General features: G+C 33.5%; 5 protein-coding genes across 8 annotated transcripts in view; all 5 read left to right on the forward strand.

Moving 5' to 3' along the window:
• LOC116342276 (calcium/calmodulin-dependent protein kinase kinase 1) overlaps positions 1-18,574 on the forward strand; it is a 101,153-nt gene that overhangs the window by 51,841 nt on the left and 30,738 nt on the right. The gene's annotated exons all lie outside the window — the stretch shown is intronic.
• LOC116342277 lies at positions 7,051-7,894 on the forward strand. The gene is made up of 3 exons (XM_031769791.1): positions 7,051-7,132; positions 7,196-7,236; positions 7,395-7,894. Exons 1-3 carry the CDS (start codon positions 7,084-7,086, stop codon positions 7,830-7,832), a joined length of 528 nt encoding a protein of 175 aa, XP_031625651.1. The 5' UTR covers positions 7,051-7,083; the 3' UTR covers positions 7,833-7,894.
• Positions 8,989-9,680, forward strand: LOC116342279. Its single transcript, XM_031769793.1, has 3 exons — positions 8,989-9,066; positions 9,130-9,176; positions 9,244-9,680. The coding sequence occupies exons 1-3, from the start codon at positions 9,027-9,029 to the stop codon at positions 9,673-9,675; spliced, it is 519 nt and encodes a 172-aa protein (XP_031625653.1). The 5' UTR covers positions 8,989-9,026; the 3' UTR covers positions 9,676-9,680.
• Positions 9,877-10,705, forward strand: LOC116342278. The gene is made up of 3 exons (XM_031769792.1): positions 9,877-9,991; positions 10,084-10,130; positions 10,192-10,705. Exons 1-3 carry the CDS (start codon positions 9,967-9,969, stop codon positions 10,636-10,638), a joined length of 519 nt encoding a protein of 172 aa, XP_031625652.1. The 5' UTR covers positions 9,877-9,966; the 3' UTR covers positions 10,639-10,705.
• Positions 12,201-12,972, forward strand: LOC116342280. The gene is made up of 3 exons (XM_031769794.1): positions 12,201-12,317; positions 12,385-12,431; positions 12,485-12,972. The coding sequence occupies exons 1-3, from the start codon at positions 12,287-12,289 to the stop codon at positions 12,905-12,907; spliced, it is 501 nt and encodes a 166-aa protein (XP_031625654.1). The 5' UTR covers positions 12,201-12,286; the 3' UTR covers positions 12,908-12,972.

An 18,574-nucleotide genomic window follows, 5' to 3' on the forward strand; every position in this document is an offset into this window, starting at 1 on the left:
GAACTCGTCACCATAATTTCCCACCTCAGGCACGCGTCACTCTGCACTTCATTGTCCACAATATCATTGAAATCAAATCTATTTTTTCAAAGCAGTTAACATTTTTTCCACTTGCCCAAGGTCATAATGAGCTAAAATTACTTCGCATACAAATCGTATAAAAATCTCTCAATGTGATGTTAAGCTCAAGAAAATACGGCAATTTTTTTTTATCTCTCGTCCCAAAATATATGGCCAAACATTCGAAACAAAAAAAATGGTCGTAAAACAAAAAGCTTGTTGATTTTATCGCTTTTTTATGTATGCACGTTTGGAGTGTTGTTGGTCTCGGTAAAATGTTTTCCATACAAATATCGTGTGAGCAATGATTGTGAGTTTTTACATTTCCATATGAAATGAATTCAGTCAAAAGATGTTCGCTCACATGGGGTTGCATGTAAACACATGCTCATGGCCATGTTATTTCAATTCACAACATCGCATTTCGACTGGATTCGGTCGCGATAAATGGCATGCGATTTTCGTGTATTATTTGAAGGGCAAACAGACATTTTTGCATTCGAATTGAGAAAGAAAAAGGATTGCAATTTCAAGTATTTTAAGATAAAAGACAAATATCAAACAAGAGGTTGTATGCACGCTTTTCTAGTCAATACAACACTTCAGGGTGTGTGAGTGTGCGCGCACTATATTTTATTCGTTAGCATTTAGTCGGTTCGTTGCGTCGTGCTCATCAACTATGATTAAGTGAAGCGAACAAATAAAAACAAACCAAACGACAAAAACGACATTCTTGTTCACTTTCACTTTGACTAACCGTTCTCACTTGCTCCCACTCGCCGTGCAAACAACATCCGGGGCAAGTTTGCTGCAGAAAAAAGGGCGCGCGTCTATTGACATCAGTATGTAATGAATTTGATTAAATTAAACATTGAAAGTGCTTTCTCGGTAGTGAGCGTGTTTGCGCTACCATATGTTTATTGAATCGAAATCGTTTTGTTTGTCATCGAAAGAAAATTAATTCATGCTGTGAGCAATTTGATTAAAACTGCCTTTTTCTGCCTTCTCTCCATCACTCGGCCATTTTATTCACAGTCAATTCAACACAGAAAATCATGTCATCGGCTATTAAGCGCCAAACAGCCATTTGAAAGGCAAATAGCCAATGCGGGGAGAGTTAGAGATGTTGAATAAAATCATAAAGCTAAATAAAATGTAGATTGACGAGGGACGAAAATTGTATTGCGCTTTTAATCGAAGCTTAGTTCATCAAACAGTCTCTTTTTTTCATTTACTAATGGATTAACAATACTTATGCAGATTTACTGTCGTCGTTAAAATTTTGTGTATTTCTTCTTCGTTGTTGTTGCCATCTTTTTACTTTTCCGCACACACCTAGTGTGTAAGGTAAAGTATTGGAATCGGTCGAAAAATTAACACCCTCAAAAAACATGTTTTCTGGGTGTTTTAGGACCCAGGGAACACGAATCTAGCGTTTTTTTGATGTCCGAATGTATGTGCGTGGTACCCTGTACGCTGTACGCAAAAGTTTGTTAACACGATAACTTTCAAACCAGAAAAGTAATTCAAAATCTGACTTCACAGGATGATTGGGGGTGCCGAGGAATAGAAACCATTCGATTTTGAGCGACTTTGGTTGATAGAGTAACGTGTCATGTCTGGTGTGATGCCCATGGCCATCCATGGGAAAAATTCAATTTTCCCCCCAAAAGTGATATTTAATGTATTCTTAAACATCCAAAAATATGTATTGGGGGGTTTTTGGGTACGAGAAAACCGAATATGACATTAGTTTTGCGATACAAATATATTTCGACACACCTTTCATACAAATATTTCAAAAAAATTGGATTTTTGTATGGAAGCCATGCCTGTATGATATCGTAATGACCTGAAACTTTGCGCAGGTTATTTTTATCACACAAAAATAATATTCCGAGAGTTTGAAGACATTTCAATACATATTAGGGGTACCTTCCGAACAAAATTTTGGATTTTTCACCCAAAAACGAAAATTTTGTATGGGAAGTACCCCTAAATTGTATTGAAATATTTTCAAACTTCCAGAATGTTGGCTTTTTGTGAAAAATACCCTGTGTCAAGTTTCACGTCGTCATGCAAGGATTGATTCCATTCCAAAATTCCCATTTTAAGTAATTTTTATATAAAAAGTGTGTCAAAAATTATGTGTATCGCAAAACTAATGTCAGATTCAGTTTTTCGTGAGTTCAAATTCAAGTAAAAGATAAGTTATAAATGAATTTTGTGGATCACAGTGCGGAAAAGTTCATCTTACGCATGTAAGACATTTTATTTTTTCATCGAGATTTGCCTTATTATCTCTTTATATATTTCCATTTTTCGTATGCACAACATGTGCCTGTTTGGCTCAGCTGGTGTTGAATTTCGAGTTCAAACACCCATCGTTGACATATTTTAACGTTATTGTTGTAATTGAAGGCCATTAAATACAATGAGATTGTTTTCGATAAGAAAGCTTCTTTATGTGTTTATGATGTGAACGCTCACAATTCTAATTAAAGCTCGCCCATCATATCATGGCATCGACTCGGTCTACGTGTGAAATGGTGCATGAAAGTATAAACACTGACTCTTCTGTCATTTTCCTCAGCGATTCCGTTTCAAAAATGATAACTGAATTAATTCCATTTCAATAGAAACCAAATGAATCGCAATATTTTATACATCAAACGCATCGAACGGTCACTTTCGTTCCTTTTATGTGCGCGTCCGGACTCAGTCGCTCTGTTTGAAGAGTTTATCAACGGCAGCGAGAGAGAGAAAAAATGTTACGAAATCAATCAATTTATTTAATTAAATTGCTCACACTTGAATCGCATGCCGTTCAACCATGTAAATTGAGCCGACTCACCGCATTTTTTTAAATCCATGAGTTCCAGGAGTTTTTTTTAATGGCATCGACATACCAATACACCAGCGGTGGCTATGTTTCGATGGATTTTCTATTGATTTATTTTCATAGAGGTTCTTTTTTCCAAGTGCACACATTGTGAGGGAAACAATAAACTCAACCAATATAGATATCAATGATGATACAAAATCATTCAAGCGAAAGACAATTGTCGATTAAAATACATGCACAACATATTTAAACACATACAGTTTTTAATTCAAAGATTTTTTTTTTTTTTTGCGAAATGGACAATGGTAAAATACACGTGAACGAGACCTTTTTTTGATTCACAAAAAACATCGTTTGATAAGTATTTGAAATAGACCTATTTTTGACAGAGAAAAGAGAGGGACTGTCGGTGAGACAGGGTGGAAGTGAAAAAGACGAGAGTCAAAGACCAATTAATATTTTTTCACATTTAAGAAGTACAGAAGTTTTGAGCGTTTATGATGTTTTTGGAATGATATCCGAAGACTTCGTAAAAATGCAAAAATAAAAACACTTCCCAAGTCTCTTGTGTCTTGTAAACATATGAATAGCCAAGAACTGAAGATATAATTTTGCAATTCACGCAGAGTTGATGTCAACAAACATCAATAAATGGTCATGATCGATCGTACGTATGTCTTTTGTGGTTTGCCGTTCGTTGGTACTTTTTGACGTTCGATTCAATACTAAATATATCTATTTGAATGGATTCATACACTTGTATAATGTGTGGACTGACCTATTGTACATATTAATGGTGTTTGTCACAACGGTAGATCCTTTTCGTTTCCGCAAACAAATATATTTTCCATTCCAAAGTTCATTTATGAATATGTCTCTCTGTCCACACTTTTCTAAATAAAAATCATATCCAGTCAAAAAAAGATATAAAAATACCAGGGGTTCGGAAAAGTAAGAAAAATGGTCAACAATTTGTCCACACTCTCCATCTGGAAACGTCCTGAAAATATTAAAAAAGAGCTCTTCATGTTGGTACACAATATTGTCATTAATTTGGATAGCTCTCACATTGATGAAGTACCAACAAAAACTTGAGAAACTTCCATAACCACATATTGAGTGTTTTGTGGGTGGTTTTATGCACAAAACAAACTTCCACTTTTCTCATGAAATTTTTCTCGTTTTTTTTAAACTCCTGTTTAAAAACATAGACATATAAATCAGGAACGTTAAGCCATACACAAGGCAAAACCAACAAAAAACCTAATGGTTCAAAAATACTGTGAAAAAGTAGGGCAGGTTTTTGCCGAACGGCTACAATCCATTTTATAGAGTGTCATGACCGCTTGAATCGGTTTTTGTTGATTTTCCTGTCAACACTTTGTAATCATCGTTTTTTTTCGGTGGAAAATAATTTGAATGGAATCAAAGTTGTTTTTATCGATTTTGCAAAAAATATACAAAAATATGTGACTCCATTCGTATCAATTTGGTTAAATTAAGAGATGGCCCCATTTTCTCGATCAAAAAAATCGAACAATGTAAAATAATCAAGAAAATAATCGAAAAGTTCAATTAAACTTTGTAAAAAGTCAAATTTTGTACGCGAGCGTCGATAAAAATGTTGGAAACAATGAGACGGAAAGCATTTTCCGACCTTGGACTATATTTTATTATAAATTATAAAAATATAACGTATACATGAACATGAAAATTATTGAAAAATCCATCAATATCAATTTTGATTCATTAGGTCCGGTCGCATGATTTAATGCCATCAGTTGTTCATTATTCATGCCGATATTCCGTTCCATATTTTCGCCGTTTATTTCGAATATGGCTTTAAACAATAACAATAATTCATCGTATGAAAAATGCATTGAAATGGTCATCGCAGAAACGACAAGCTTGGTTAAATATACGATGTATTGTGGGGGCAGCAAAAAACAAACACATTTTCATAAAAAGGAGTGAACCGAGTCCACTGTCAATGGCATAATAAATGTGACAGCAGAGAAATTACCGTGTCGAGTACTTTGTATAAATGCACTTTATTGCCGCTTCCACATCAGTTCATCATTTAACTGGGCCATACACAGATGTGCTTCGACTTCTTACGCCACATTTTTTTTATGTCGCAATTTGGTATTTTTTGCTCCTTTCGTGCGATAACGACCCCAATGGCAAAATGGTTACAAAAAGTGCTCTATCGATGATGTTTGTGTGTTGGCCCATTTTTTCGACGCACCGAAGTGTGCAAATTGTTTTATTATCCGATTAAAGTTTTTTTTACTCTCGAGTGTTCGATTGATTGAATGCACACTTCAATCAAAAGTTGAATGGGGTATTTTCGTTCGACTTTTTTCCGTTCTGTATTTGAATATACTAGACACAGACTTCGATCCATTCTATTCCTCGAAATAAAATAATAATAAAATTTGATTCTGGAGTAAAACTGACAAAAAAAAAACAACAGCATCCAAATAATATGTGCTTGAAAAGATAGCAAACTGATTAAATCCAAAAGTTGTGCAAAGTTGTTTTCGGGGGTGTGTGCCACCGTGCTCGGTAGACTTGATAGTTGGAAATTGAACTTGATTTACATACCAAATAGGAAAATGAAGCGGATAAAGTTTTTCTTCGAAGTTTAATCCAGCTCGTTTTCGTCAGACTGGAAAATATTGAGTCGACGGCATAAAACCAATCAAAGGAACAAGAACAATTGAAGCGGCTTTGTCGAGTCGAGATAAGCGCTTCAAGCTTCAATACATTTTAATGGCACCATAAGTCCGACGGATCTGATTGACACCTCCCTGCGGTTTGTGAGACCCTCCTCCAACAATTTTTCCACCAAGAACAGAATTTACACTAAACTGAAACGATTTTTAACTGAGACCTCCCAACGACTTTCTGCCATGACCTCCCTTTAGATTTACCAGAACCTATAAACGGCATTTTTTTCCACAAAATGCACTGAATCGAAAAGATTTTGTATGTGTGAACTAGGCGATTTGGGTATATTCCAATTTGGAAACGTTCCAACTTAAAAGACAAACAAAAAAGATGAGAATCAGGTCAATCACCGATATAGAACAATTCGTCATCGATATGGCAATCATCCCTATTTATTCAGCGAAAAAAAATATATTTATCAGTTTTGAATATATTTAGAATAAATCTAATTCAATCTTTTTCTTGCCAATCAGAGTGGAAATGATAAAAATATAATAAACTTGAAGTAGTCAATGTAAATAGAAGATTTAAATAAACTCGCATATCTCTTCGCATTTATTATGGAAAAATGAACGACCGTTGCGATGAGTCGATGAAATTCTCGTTTATACGATGGAAATCATAACGATTTTTGAACGAAATGGAAACAGTTGTTGTCAGTGTTGAGTAATAATAACATCTGCAAATTTTCACATGATTACGATATCATACAGGCATTGAAAAGTCTATCAAAAATTATTTGTATCGCAAAACGCATATCAGATTTATTAAAATAACTTATGTTTAGGTTTTTCATCACCAAAACAAATAGTTTAAAATTCTATGGCTAACGATTTCCTTTGCTTTTCTTTCTAGGTAAGTTCATCCTCAAACTTGAAAATATAAATTTAAAATGGACTTTTGGTTTGTATACATTTTATTAATAACACATTCTTATACTCGTTAGATTACTATGTTGAATGGGGGAAAGATTCAACAGTTAGTAGAAAATATTTATTATGTCTTTTGAGAAAAAGTTGAATTTTAAAATTGATATTGAAATACAAGAGGTATTCATTAGGAGGTTCTTACAAAAAACCATATTGGGTCCCAACCAAAGGTTTTTTTTACTTTTAATATTTTGTCACTCAATACTTCTCCGGCTCCTCAGAGCACTCCTCTCCACATTTATTGCTCTGAGAAGTAGTCTCGAGACAGATCTGTTTAACAATTTTTCTGTGTTTGAAGAATATTCGAGAAAAAGCGATAAGAAAATTCATTCTTGTTAATGTATGCTAATTTCACGACTTCCGGCGAATTACATATTCTTTGCGAAAAAAACGTGTTCGGGAACGAAATTTGAATTGTAAATGTTTCATTAAATATTATTCGATATAAAAATGGTAAAAATTGAAAACAAAAGATATAGATTCGTTTGAGCAGCTCAATAAATTGGTGAAAGTGCTATGTATTTTGGACAAAAAATGAAGCCGATCGCTATCTCTACACTTTTGAGTAAAATTTGATACAAATTTCATATAACTTCAAAGGTTTCACAATATATTTTTTCAAATACAGTTATCCTGGCAGTAGCTTTGTTGGCTGAAGCCGTTCCTTCGGTAAATAATCTAGAAAAACTATATTTTTATCACTTAAAAAAGCTAGCGGAACGAACCGAAATAAGTTTGTATGAAGAATATCAAACCGGTTTCGATCGCTACTAAAAAAAAACCAAAAAAGTCCAAAAACGTCCAACTGATGAAATGCCATATTTTAGGGTAGAAAGGAACCACCAAACAAGCATACAACCAACATCATTTTTGAAGGAAAATTAATGTATGCATATTTTCGTTCAAATGTAACTATTCGCCCAATTAGATTATTAATAGACACTGGAGCTGGGATGACAATGATTACATCCGATGTGATTAAGCCAAATGAAATAAATTTGAAAGATGGCATGAAATATTGGGGATTGATTCCAGATGCAAAGAAAAACACACTTGGAACTACCTATGGTGATCTATCATTTTCAGGCAACGCAACAATATCCGCAAAAATTCAGATAATTGATCGAAAAGATTCATTTTTTGGTGATGGCATTTTGGGTTTCGACACCATGCAAAAACATTTTGTTGAAATTGATTTTCTCTCACGACAATTAATCTATTGGTCAAACAAGAAATTTAACTTAATTGATTTTTTATTTAAATAAAGAATTTTCTTAGAAAAAAACCGAAATAAAACCAATTTTTCTTCCAAATGGACCAACATTTACATTTGTTTACTTTATTTTCCACACAAACGAACATCTTGAAGAAAATCGGTTCCGTTCAGGTCCATCTGTTCGTGATTGTTTTTTAGGTCAGGCGGACATGTTCCAAAATGTCCGGGTCCATTTGACACCAGATTTGAGATCAATTGATTTGAAAATCAACAAATCAAATCGCAAATAATTTGATTTGAAGTGTCATATATTTCAAATCAAATGATTTGAATATTTTAATTTGAGAAAATTCAAATAAAATCAATTTATTTGATTTTTATATTGATTTGAATTCTCAAATTTCTCAAATCAAATCAAACATGTGTTTATTATTTTACTAAAAATGTTTAAAAAAGTTATTAAAAATATGAACGAGAATGAAAGTGAAAAAGTTGGAATGGGCAATTGAGTTCGCATTTTTGTTGCGGGTCTCATACGTTGTGTCTCAACAAATTTTATAGTCTAAAACTTTTAAATACACTTTTGAGTAAAATGAGAGCCTTTAAGAACGTTTCAATCGAGATGCACTTACAAATCGAACATACCACAGTCTAACAAAAATATTTTTTTTGAACGTTTTCAGTAAAATAATCGACACATTTATGGCTTGATTTGAGAAATTTGAGAATTCCAATCAATACAAAATCAAATCAATTGATTTGATTTGAATTTTCTCAAATTAAAAAGTTCAAATCATTTGATTTGAAACATATGACACTTCAAATCAAATTATTTGTCATTTTTTATTTAGAAATTTTCAAATCAAATCAATTTATTTGATTTGTGATTTTGATTTAAAATCCAATTTTGAGAACCCTGTCATAATTCTACATTCGATATGAAAAATTATTTCTTTGATTCATTTGATAATTCGTTATACGAATGATAATTCGTTATTTTTCCACACTTTTTATTTTTCAGTTAATTCCAATTCATTTAAAAAAAATCTGTAAAAAAACAGAAATCAATATTCATGACGGTATAAGATACCTAAGAATGTAAATTTTCAATCTATGCAAATGAATGGAAAATACCGATGTTTCGGAAGTCAAATTAAAATTGCAAATTTCACATCAAATATTATTCGATATAAATGCGGTAGATTTGGTAGTCAAGTTCGGATTCAATAGTTAGCGAAGTAAAATGAAGAATATGAATTTGACAACAATCGCTCTCGTAATAGGTAAATACTTTTCTGTTGAATTAAATAAAGCTTTCTAAACGCCTTCTCTATACTCTTGCATAGTTATTCTGGCAGTAGCTTCAATGGAGGCAACATTTTGTGGTCGTTCGGTAATTTTTGATAGTTTTATAAACAAAATCCACCTTAACGAATTGAATCATATGTTTTAAACTCTAGGAAAGAGAAAATGAATCTCCAAAAAGTCCAAACGAGCACACTGCAAATTTTGTAGTTGAGAACTGTAAGCCTTTTATAATTTTATGGTCAAATATAACGATTAAACCAGTGAAATTGATGATCGACACTGGAGCAACATTGACGGTAGTCGCATCAGATCTGGTCAACCCTGATGTATTGGATACAAGTGATCGAGTTTCAATATATGGAATTGCTGGACCAGACGCCAAAATGGAAACGCTTGGTGTTGCGCACTCCATTCTTTCATTCAGTGATCACAAAAAAGTCGATATAGAAATACACGCAATAGATAAGAAATATATTAGAGGATTATATGATGGATATTTTGGAAATGATTTAATGATAAAATATAAAATGAAAATTGATACTAAGAGGTCAAAGTTGATATTCAGATTAAATGGCGATTATTGAAAAGTGTCGATCGAAATTTTTATTAAAACCAGCCTCTCATTGAATTATCAATAAAAAAAATAATATTTGCAAAAAAAATTGACAATTTTGTTTACCCCCAATTTTATTGTATCTGTAATGAAACATTTTTCAACCTTGCATGCATGTGTGTTACTATTTGGAATTTCAATGCCAAATTACGTATTTCATGTTAAGCTATCGCTGTAGAGTCAAATTAAAATTCTTTTCACACAGTTCTCGCACACATTTGATGGAACTGTTTACGACGTGAAGTTTGTTCGAAAAAAAAAAATGACACCGTTCACCATGCTCGTGGGTACTGTTTAAAAAATCTTTCTTTTAATTTCTTTCTTGAGTTTTGAACTTTTTCAAATTCGCCTCAATTTATCATTTCCAATTTTCTCAAAGTTGCACTGGAAATCGTTTCTGTGAAAGCCGGATCTTGTGGATCTTCGGTAATTCCTTTGCGTACCTTTAAAAAATTGAAAAAAAATGTGCAAACTTAATATATTTTAGAGTGGCAGTGAAAAAAAGAAAAACATCCATACAACGGATATAATAATTGAAAATAACTTACCATGCGCGATTTTTGATACAAATGCAACGATTCGTCCGATTAAACTAATGATAGACACTGGATCAACAATGACCATAGTTGCATCAGATGTACTAAAAAAGGGAGTCATTAATACAAGGGATCGTACCTCATATGGCGGATTGGGCACATCGACCGGAATAAATACACTCGGAGTTGCATGGGTGGCTCTACCGTTCACAGGTGAAGTCAATGTTACAATTGACGCAAGAATGAATCTAGTCGATCGGAAATTTACACATGAGTGGGACGGCATTTTGGGAGCTGATGTCATGCTTCACTATCGATTAGTATTGGATATTCCCACCCAAAAATTGATTTACAACACAAAGAATAATAGCAATTTATTAAATGCTTTATGTAAATAATAAATGCTGTACGAATCCACTCATGAAACCTTTAACGAATAAAATGAATATTTTTGCCAATTCTGAATTCGAATCTTCTTTTGATTGAATTTTTTCATTTGAAAATTTAAGTGCTTTAATTTAATTAAAACATTTTCGACTAAAAGAGACGTAAACTTGAGGTAAAGAAGAGCCACGCATTTAAATTCCGATCTATTTTTTGTTTCAACGCCGTATCTATTTGGTTTCTCGATCACAAAGAAGTTTTGAAAAACAGTCGTTCTACGAATTTCTGTTGTTTACATTTCATGTGTGTTCTTCAAAAAATATTTTGTTTTCTTCACAATTATCAAATTACGTCAAAAAAAATAAAGAGTCTTACGGGAGTAAGACGAACTTTTCCGCACGGTGGTAGTTGCATATTTTTTTATTAAGCAAGTTCAAAATAATATTTTTTCGATTTTTCAAGCCCTTCAAGCGGCGTAAAGTTTGAGACCAAAAATATGTTCAAACCTTGGCATCGAAATATTCTTTAATTTAATAGTAGAAGTACTCGAGAAAAGATTTTTCACAATTTCATGATGAACCAATTTGTATGACATTTGAAAGTATTCTATTTTCTAATAAAACAGTATAAAAAAATATGTCTGACGTTAATTTTGGTATAAAATTTATTTTTGAAACACTTTTCATAACTAAAATCACAAAAAATTAGAATTTTTGTATGGGAGCCATGTCTGTATGCTACCTTAATGGTGTGAAACTCTGCACAGGTTATTTTTTTCACAAAAAAATATTATTCGGAGGGTTTGGAGAAATTTCAATTAAAATATTTGTTTTTGAAAATTTTGTATGTTAGGTACCCCTAATTTTGATTGAAATTTCTTCAAAGTTTCAGAATATTTTTTTTTGTAAAAAATAGTCTGTGCAAAGTTTCACGTCATTGAAGTAGCATACAGGCATGGTTTCCATACAAAAATTCAACTTTTTTGTGATTTTTTCAAGGAAACTGTATCAAAAATTGATTGTATCTCAAAACTAGCCTCGGATTCGGTTTATTCGTGCCAAAAAACCACCCAATACATATTTTTGGGTGTTTAAGTCTATATTAAGTATGACTTTTGGACGAAAATTGGACTCCAGGCATGAGATTATTTTCCATCAACCAAAGTCGCTCGAAATCTAATGATTTCTATTCCTCGCGACCCCCAATCATCCTATACAGTCAGATTTTAAATAACTGTTTTGGGGGTTGAGATAATCGATGGACAAATTTTGCGTACAACGTACCACGTGGAACAGACCCACAACAACCATGCTTAAAACGGCCTGATTCGGGTTCTCTGACCTTAGAAACGTCCAGGAAACATATTTTTGAGGTGTCGTAAATCTTGAACCATTGCAATACCTTCCCTTTACACACTAGGTGTGTGCGGAAAAGTAATTCTACCGAAAACTAGATAACAATGTGATTAATTTATTATTACGAATTATTCAAATTTTTAACGCGAAGTATTCCCGAATTCTTGATTAATTAAAAACAAATTCTTCAATCTTGTTTGTGAAACTATTGTTTTGTTCAAATTAACATGAAACTCTGAATATTTTGTGAACGTAATCAATTCGTCTGATTAATTTATCATTTCACAAACTAAGTATCAAGTCACAAATGAATTCAGGAACGATAACTATATTTTTGGGTAAAGAAATATTTCGAAGATTTTCTTTTGTCAAAAAAATTCAAATCGATAATAATTTTTAATACAGTGATGCTGGCAGTGGCTTCAATTGAAGCTGGACTTTGTGAAAGTTCGGTAAAAGTTTTCAGTTTTATTATGATCAATATGATTAATAATGTCAATTTTAGGCAAGAGGCACCGAATCGAGCAAACAACACGAATTTTCGCTAAATTTAAAAGTTGAAGGTCGTTCGACGTTTGTAACATTGAGCTCAAATATAACGACGCGCCCGTTAAAATTGCTGATTGATTGCGGAGCAACTTTATCATTAGTGGCGTCCGATGTGATTAAACCGGGTGCCGTTGACGAGAGTCACCGAGAGATAGTTTATGGGTGCGAAAATAGAGATATAGAAACACTTGGACTCGCACATGTCATGATTTCATTAAAAGGCAATAGAAATATTGATATACAAATGCATGTCATGAATAGAACTAATATACGACCGAACTGCGATGGTTATTTGGGATTTGATGTTATGGTCAAATATAATATGACAGTTGATTTGGATAAACACAAGCTCATCTTCCGATTTAGTAGAGAAGAGTGACAACTTGCATTCAAAACCCAAATTCATTTTGTCAATAATAAAAAAAATACTGTTCTTCACTTCAAGTTTTTTATTATTTCATTTTCTTATTTTGATCAACGATGTCAATTTTCGAGCTGAATTTTGACGGTAAATTATGTCAGAGTTGATATGAAACAGTATAAAACTTTCGAGAGCCTAAGATCTAGTATTTAACGAACATATCATTTTCTTTGCCGCAAAATCAATGACTGCTCTATGTCGGTACATGAAATCAAATCTAAGGGTAAAATAAGCCTGCCAGATTTTTTTTTTAGTCGATCCGGGCCGGATTATCCGGGCGATTTTTCTCTAAATCCGGGCGAAATCCGGGCGATGGGGCCCAAAATTGCCAATTGAAAATCCGGGCGAAATCCGGGCGAAATTCAAATTTTTTTTTTTCGATCAATATAATATATGAGTAAAACAAAAGAAGTTGATACAAAAATCATATTTTTTAATCAAAATATTAATAAATAAACTCGCATGTAACCTTAATCAGAAATTTTTAACTAAATATGAGCTTAAGCTGTAGTGGAAGTTGAGAGTAACTGTTCATTTGATTGTGTCTTGAACAAATCGGACGTTTTGTCGTATTTTTCATGTCCCATAACTTTACGAAGCAGTTCGGAATCACCCTTGATTTTTTCGTAGAAGTTTGAGCAAGAATCATTCCAATTGAACTTGACCATTAACCGTGAACGAACATTTTCAATTTTCAAGCTGCCTTTTTCTGGTGTCCAAATGTCATTGATGTGTGAAAAAACGCGTTCGACTGTTGCATTTGTAGCAGGAATGACCAATGCAAATTCTACCAACTTCAGCAACTCACTAAATGGCACCGATTTCTCATCAAAATGACGAAATATTTTGACCCACTTTTTGTCAGTCGCCTTTTCCTCTTTGATTGAATTTTCGTTTACATTCAAGAATGCTTCCATAATTGAGAACTGATTGAAGAGCTTGTCCATATCCACTGAATTGAAATAGTTTCGTCCAGTCATCCATAGTGCAGCACACTCGATATCATTCCATTTTACTTTGTTGTTTGGCCGAATCCAAGAAAATACTTTGACATCATCCAACCATTCAGTCCAATCATTCAAATACTTCAATACCGTGCGATGAAATGCCTTGACTTTATCCATAAACTTTCGTTTTGGAGCACCATTGTTGACTTTCTCACTTGCAGTGCGGAATTCAGATGAAAAATAATTATTTTGCAGCCGACTTTTAACATTAGTTTTCAATTCATCGATTGTATGGCACGCATCAACAGCACAAATGTAGTCTCCTTCAAGTCGCAATATGGCATTTTGAAAATTCTCTGCTTGATCTCGAACGAAAATCAACGTTACCAAAGCGAATGGGTCATCGAAAAATTCCAAAATTTTCACAGGTGCATCGAAAGAATGAAAATATTCATTCAATGCGTCGAAATTGGCAATGATTGAACTCAAACATTCTTTCAACGCTAAGAAGCGCGTTTTGCTGTAGCCTTTCAATTTTACGTATGTTTCACCAATTGCATCACAAAAATCTTTCAATGTATTCAAACGAACAGTGTATCGGTAGAAGTGTGTATAAATTTTCACTGCGATGTATTCAACGTCAATGTCCAGCTTGTCAGAAGCGTTGCCTATCGCATTGTGAAGTGAATGAGCGGTGCAACCAGCTCCAATCATATTCGCATTGAAACGTTGTTTTAGTTGCTTGAATACATTTTTGCTGCCTGTTCGATGAACGGATCCAAAATTGGTTGGTGCGTTGTCACCAGAGAACACGACAATTTTGTTCTCAATGTCATAATTGTTTGCCGTAACGCTTAGCAAATTCACGATTATGTCAGCAGTTTCACCTATTGAAAACAATTTTATTTTAGTAAAAAGAACACAATCAAATCATTCATTTGATGAACCTTTTTGATCTGATAAATCCAAAACCTTTGTTTTGAGACCTTCGAGTGCTGCAAAATAACGAACAACAACGGGAAACATTTTGATTGCACCATGGTTTGAAGCATCTGTTGCGATCGAGACGAAATTGCATGATTCCAATTCCTTTTTCATTTCTTCGACAATTTTTGGAGCAAACACATTTGAAACAATTGCTGCGCATTTCGTTCTACCCAATCGGAATTTGTTTTGCATAAACACTTCACGAAAGATACCGCTTTCACAGTCAGATGACGCAAATGATTGATTTTTGTGTATTTTGTGGTAGCACCACAATGCTTCTTTCGCTGCATTTTCAATAGCTGCTTTCTCATTAGCTATATATGTTCAACCAAAATAAAAATATTGATTGTAATGAAAAACATCACCAAGAACAAACAGCAAATAGAAATACAATACCATTGAACAAATTCGACAACGTTTTTGTACCAGCAACTTTTTTCAGATTGGCGATATGCTCCTTTGTATTTACGTGCTTTTCAATATCAGCCTTGCCTTTGTGGTGAATGGACAAATCTTTGTTGCAATGCATGCAATGACAATGGTCTGATTTCCCATTTTTCGCTGCCGTAATTCCCGGATAAAGTTTGCTGTACTCTGGATTCCACTTACAGCTACCACTCTTTGGACCAGGCATTTTTATTTTGCTTCTCTTTTTGAATGAACTGAACTCAACAATAACACAGTGCAAACTGATATGTGTTCGATGACGATGTCGATCATTTCTGCTCAGATTGCTGAATATATTTTGCATCATCGATTCAAATTTGTTTATTAACACAATAAAAAGAATATCTTTCATTTTTAATACAAATGATTCGATTGTTTTTATAGTACGTATGCGAGAAGAGAGAGTTGTCAAACCAAAGTGAAATGTCATTCAGTTGTACACAAGTGAAGTACTAGAATTTAATATAAAATGAATTTCCAATACGCAGAATGAGTAAAACATTAATGGAAATTTGATTTTTTTAGCTTCATTTTGACTTATGGTTTTGGTAATTGTTGAAAAAAAAATTTGAAAAAAAGAAAAAAATTGTTGAAACGCGTCTTTTTTTGATTTTTTTTTTAAAAAAAGGAAAAAAAATCCGGGCGAAATCCGGGTTTTTTTCTTCATATCCGGTGATCCGGGCCGGGCGATTTTTCGTCCGGGTTTTGCTTCAAAAATCCGGGCGACACCGGATTTATCCGGGCGATCTGGCAGGCTTAGGGTAAAAAGTTTACCGTTGATATTTACTTTTGTGAATGGTTCTAAATAGGTGCCACGTGTTTTATTTGACTATTACGTTGTAAAATTCACTGTTGCCTAGAAAATCCATAAGTTTTCGTAGTGATATTCGTACGAGCAAAATGGTTTTCACACAGATATCTTTGCTCTTAGTTAAATTTTTCCATTAATATGGATCAAACTCAACTAAACGAACCACTTTTATAATGCCACTTTTTTCATACAGTTGTCTTGGAAATGGCCACGGTTGAAGCAGGATATGGATCATCGGTATAATTTCTGATGTTTTTTTAGCTGTAATAAAAAAAAATTAGTTTCAAAAATGAATGTTCATCTTCTAAATATCATTTTCAACACAAAAGTCGCTTGAAATTAGTAAAAGTGTTCTTCAAATTTTTGTTTTCAAATCACTTTAGAGCAAAGACCAATCAATCGCATATCACACGGAGATAATAATTGAATCGCTGCGGCGAAAAAGTAGCTCTTATTTTTCTCCAAATAATACTGCAACATAAAGTTTTTTATGAATAGGTTATTTGTTGTATTACAACAAATAAACTATTCATAAAAAAAATTAAACAAAAGTGACTTACACACTGACTGTGCGCAAAAGTAAAATAACATAAACATCAAGTTACAATTAGAATACTAGTTGCCATAGTGATGTAAACAAGCAAATTGGCGATAAAAGTGAGATCATTTATTATCAAAAATATGAAAATGTTCCACACATCACGTCTTAATTTGTAATCACTTCATTTCGACATTGAATTATCTCAATAAATACGTTGTGCTTCCGATTTCAAATGAAAACAACTTTCCTAGAAATATACACATCAGCACATGGGTGAATAATAATCTCTGTTGTTTCAAAATATTTTGATTACAATTTAAACAACTCAGAGCATGGCGAGATAAGGCGTTCTATGAGCATTCAGTTTAAATGACACATTTCAAAAGAACAAGACACACATTTCATTTGACAAATTTTAAAATTATTCGTGTCTTAATTCAATTACGAACATGAATAAAAGGTGAATCGAACGTAGATCGAATTCATTATGAGAAATTCCAGACCGGTGTTCTCGCTATTAGGTAAACATTTTTATGTTAGTTTTTGTGTGTAACCCAAATAACTCTGTGCATTTGCAGTTGTTTTGGCAGTAATCTCATTATCACACACGAAACCGGTGCAACGGGTAAATATTCAAATTGTAAATTAAAATTAGCAATTCGAAGATTACATTTTTCGTCTTTCGCTTGATCTTAGAAGACAAACGATAAGGATTACTATTGTAGCGATGAATTGTCGTGTAAACAGTATGAAATATTGCCCGACGGAAATTTTATTGAAAAATTGGTGAGACATGTCATGTGTACTAATGGAACAGTGAGTTGAAACAATGATTGGATTTCATTCAAATAAAATGTAAATTAAAAAATGCGTTAAAATCCGTAGTTTGGTCCGTCTTGTAAAAATGCAGAATATCTCCCCATTACCGCCGACTTGAAGGTAATGTTATTAAATGGGCACAATGAAAAGCGAAATTTGGTCGCACAGGGAAAACTCGATGGTGTTTTTCGTGGCAAAACAGCGGCTAGAATGGCTACAATAGTAAGTGTTTAAATTGATATATGACAATTGGGAAGTCACATGAAATAATTGAAAAAAAAAATGTAATAGGTTTGGGACGATGAATTGGAAATGATTTCAGCCCAAAATGTCGCACAATGTGAAATTAAACACGATGAATGTCGCCGGACAAAGCGTCATATCTATTCGGGTCAAAATTTAGCACAAGTTTGTTCGGTTCCAACATTGATACCGGTTAAAGATGCAATCAGTCGATCTATGCATGACTGGTTCGATGAATACAAGTTTGTTGAGAATGGAGGTTGGATTAGTTCGTATCCGAAAATTGGACCCAAGGAACCAATTGGTCATTTTACACAAATGGTGCGTGATAAAGCATACGCAATGGGTTGCTCGGTGTTGAAGAATTTAAATTGCTATTATGTTGCTTGCAATTATGCCGTGGGAAATATTGTCAATTATCCGGTTTATGATATTGGCAAAGTCGGCGAAAAGTGTAAGAAAGGAAGAAATAAAAGATATCCCGGTTTGTGCAATGAAAATGAAGATTTTACGGATGAGAGGAAATTTTTTAGGAGAGATAAAGGCGAAGTAACGCCGCTGGTTAAATGGAAGAAAAATGGAAAGAAATTTAGTTGGAGTTCTGTTCCGGAATTGAAGACAAGTACAGAAAAACAAAAACCGACAAAAGCAAACGCCAAACCAACAAAGGTAATACAAAAGCCTAAACCACAGAAACCTAAGCCTACACCGAAAGCAACACCGACGAAACCAAAACAGAAGCCCAAGCCTACTACGTCAAAACTGAAAGTAACACAGAAGCCGAAACCCACACCGCAGAAACCTAAGCCCACACCACCTAAATCAAAGCC

Source organism: Contarinia nasturtii, unplaced genomic scaffold (assembly GCF_009176525.2).
Source record: "Contarinia nasturtii isolate CC-2019 unplaced genomic scaffold, AAFC_CNas_1.1 Cnas_scaffold_861, whole genome shotgun sequence".
Classification (NCBI taxonomy): Eukaryota; Metazoa; Arthropoda; class Insecta; order Diptera; family Cecidomyiidae; genus Contarinia; species Contarinia nasturtii.